At 53.4% G+C, this 1,179-nt stretch overlaps 1 protein-coding gene across 1 annotated transcript; it reads right to left on the reverse strand.

The window, feature by feature from the left end:
• Positions 1 to 32: 32 nt before the first annotated feature.
• Positions 33 to 1,158, reverse strand: LOC114485931 (integrin alpha-M-like). The gene is made up of 4 exons (XM_028487722.1): positions 958 to 1,158; positions 712 to 785; positions 338 to 479; positions 33 to 242 (listed from the first exon to the last, which is right to left on the reverse strand). The coding sequence occupies exons 1-4, from the start codon at positions 1,129 to 1,131 to the stop codon at positions 72 to 74; spliced, it is 561 nt and encodes a 186-aa protein (XP_028343523.1). The 5' UTR covers positions 1,132 to 1,158; the 3' UTR covers positions 33 to 71.
• Between the last annotated feature and the right edge of the window lie 21 nt (positions 1,159 to 1,179).

Below are 1,179 nucleotides of genomic sequence, written 5' to 3' on the forward strand. Positions count from 1 at the left end.
AAGAAGGAGAAGAAGAAGGAGAAGGAGAAGGAGAAGAAGAAGAAGAAGAAGAAGAAGAACTAGGGAAGAATTCATAGGAAGACAAAGGAGAAAAAGGGAGCAGGAGCCAGCAGCCTGACCTCTGAGTTGTCTGGGAAGATGGGGTGGTTTATGCTGCAGCTGGTGCTCTTCAAGGTCCTAGACCCTTCAGTGGAGACTTCAGACTCACAGGTCAGGCGCCAGGACCGCTGTGAGCGCTGGTTCTGGAAGGCAAGGGAGGCAGAGGTGATGATGTCAAACAGCAGCCATGGGGGCAGGGAACTCAAAGTCAGATGGAGCCTGAGAAGGGTTTGGCTACCTGGGCTCCTGACACCCTCCGATAGGACAAGCCAGATGGGTAGAAGAAGGTGACCTGTGTTCTGTAGGAGTCCTCGCCCTGGTTTCTCACAGTCAGCGTCACGTTTAAGTCCCGGGAACCACCTACCACCAGGGTGTCCAGGCTGTGGTGGGAACAAGCCAGGCCATGAGATGCTGAGGGCTTTCCTGCAGCGAGTCTGATCCGGCGGGAAGGAGGCGCGGACACTCGGAGAGAGAAGACAGTGCACGAGGCAGCCACACAAACACACCTCTGAGGCAGCTGCTCTGCGCCGGGCTCCCTTGGGGGCCAGGAGAAGAACAGAGCAGCAGGTCACGGTGCACGTCTGGGGGTAAAAATGAGGACAGGAAACTCACCTCATAAAACTGAAGGTGATGCTGAGGTCATCCTGGCAAATGCTGTCATTGCCACAATTCTTCTCAAAGGGAAACTGCCATAAACAGAGTATGAGAAAAATGAAAGGAAATCATGAAAAGATGTGAAATGAGACAGTAAAATGAAATCTTGAAATAAAATCATGTGAAATGAAATAAAATGAGCTTCAACAACCTTGGCCTCTGGTCCTTTCCACACCCCTGCTGGACCCCAACTTCCAGACTCACCGAGGCTGTGAAGAGTGTCGGAGCGTCTACAGCCAGCACTGGCCGGAGGTTCCCAAAAGAGGGCAAGGGCTTCCCCACCAGAGAGAAGTTGAGGCGCAGGGCAATGGGGGTCACTGAGTCCTCTACACAATCCTGAGAGACAAAGGAGGCTTGGTGGTCTGCCCTCCTCAGCATCCCAAGCCCACCCCATGCTTGGAGGACCCAGGAGTATGGTCACTCTCT

This window comes from Physeter macrocephalus, unplaced genomic scaffold, assembly GCF_002837175.3.
Source record: "Physeter macrocephalus isolate SW-GA unplaced genomic scaffold, ASM283717v5 random_13642, whole genome shotgun sequence".
Taxonomy (NCBI): domain Eukaryota; kingdom Metazoa; phylum Chordata; class Mammalia; order Artiodactyla; family Physeteridae; genus Physeter; species Physeter macrocephalus.

Bases quoted from the DNA above. Each gene is read 5' to 3' on its own strand.
- LOC114485931 (XM_028487722.1), bottom strand. From the start codon at position 1,131: ATGCTGAGGAGGGCAGACCACCAAGCCTCCTTTGTCTCTCAGGATTGT. The intron at 786-957 runs GTGAGTCTGGAA...TGTTTATGGCAG, and splicing joins CGACACTCTTCACAGCCTCG to TTTCCCTTTGAGAAGAATTG. The intron at 480-711 runs GTGAGTTTCCTG...TTCCCACCACAG, and splicing joins ATCACCTTCAGTTTTATGAG to CCTGGACACCCTGGTGGTAG.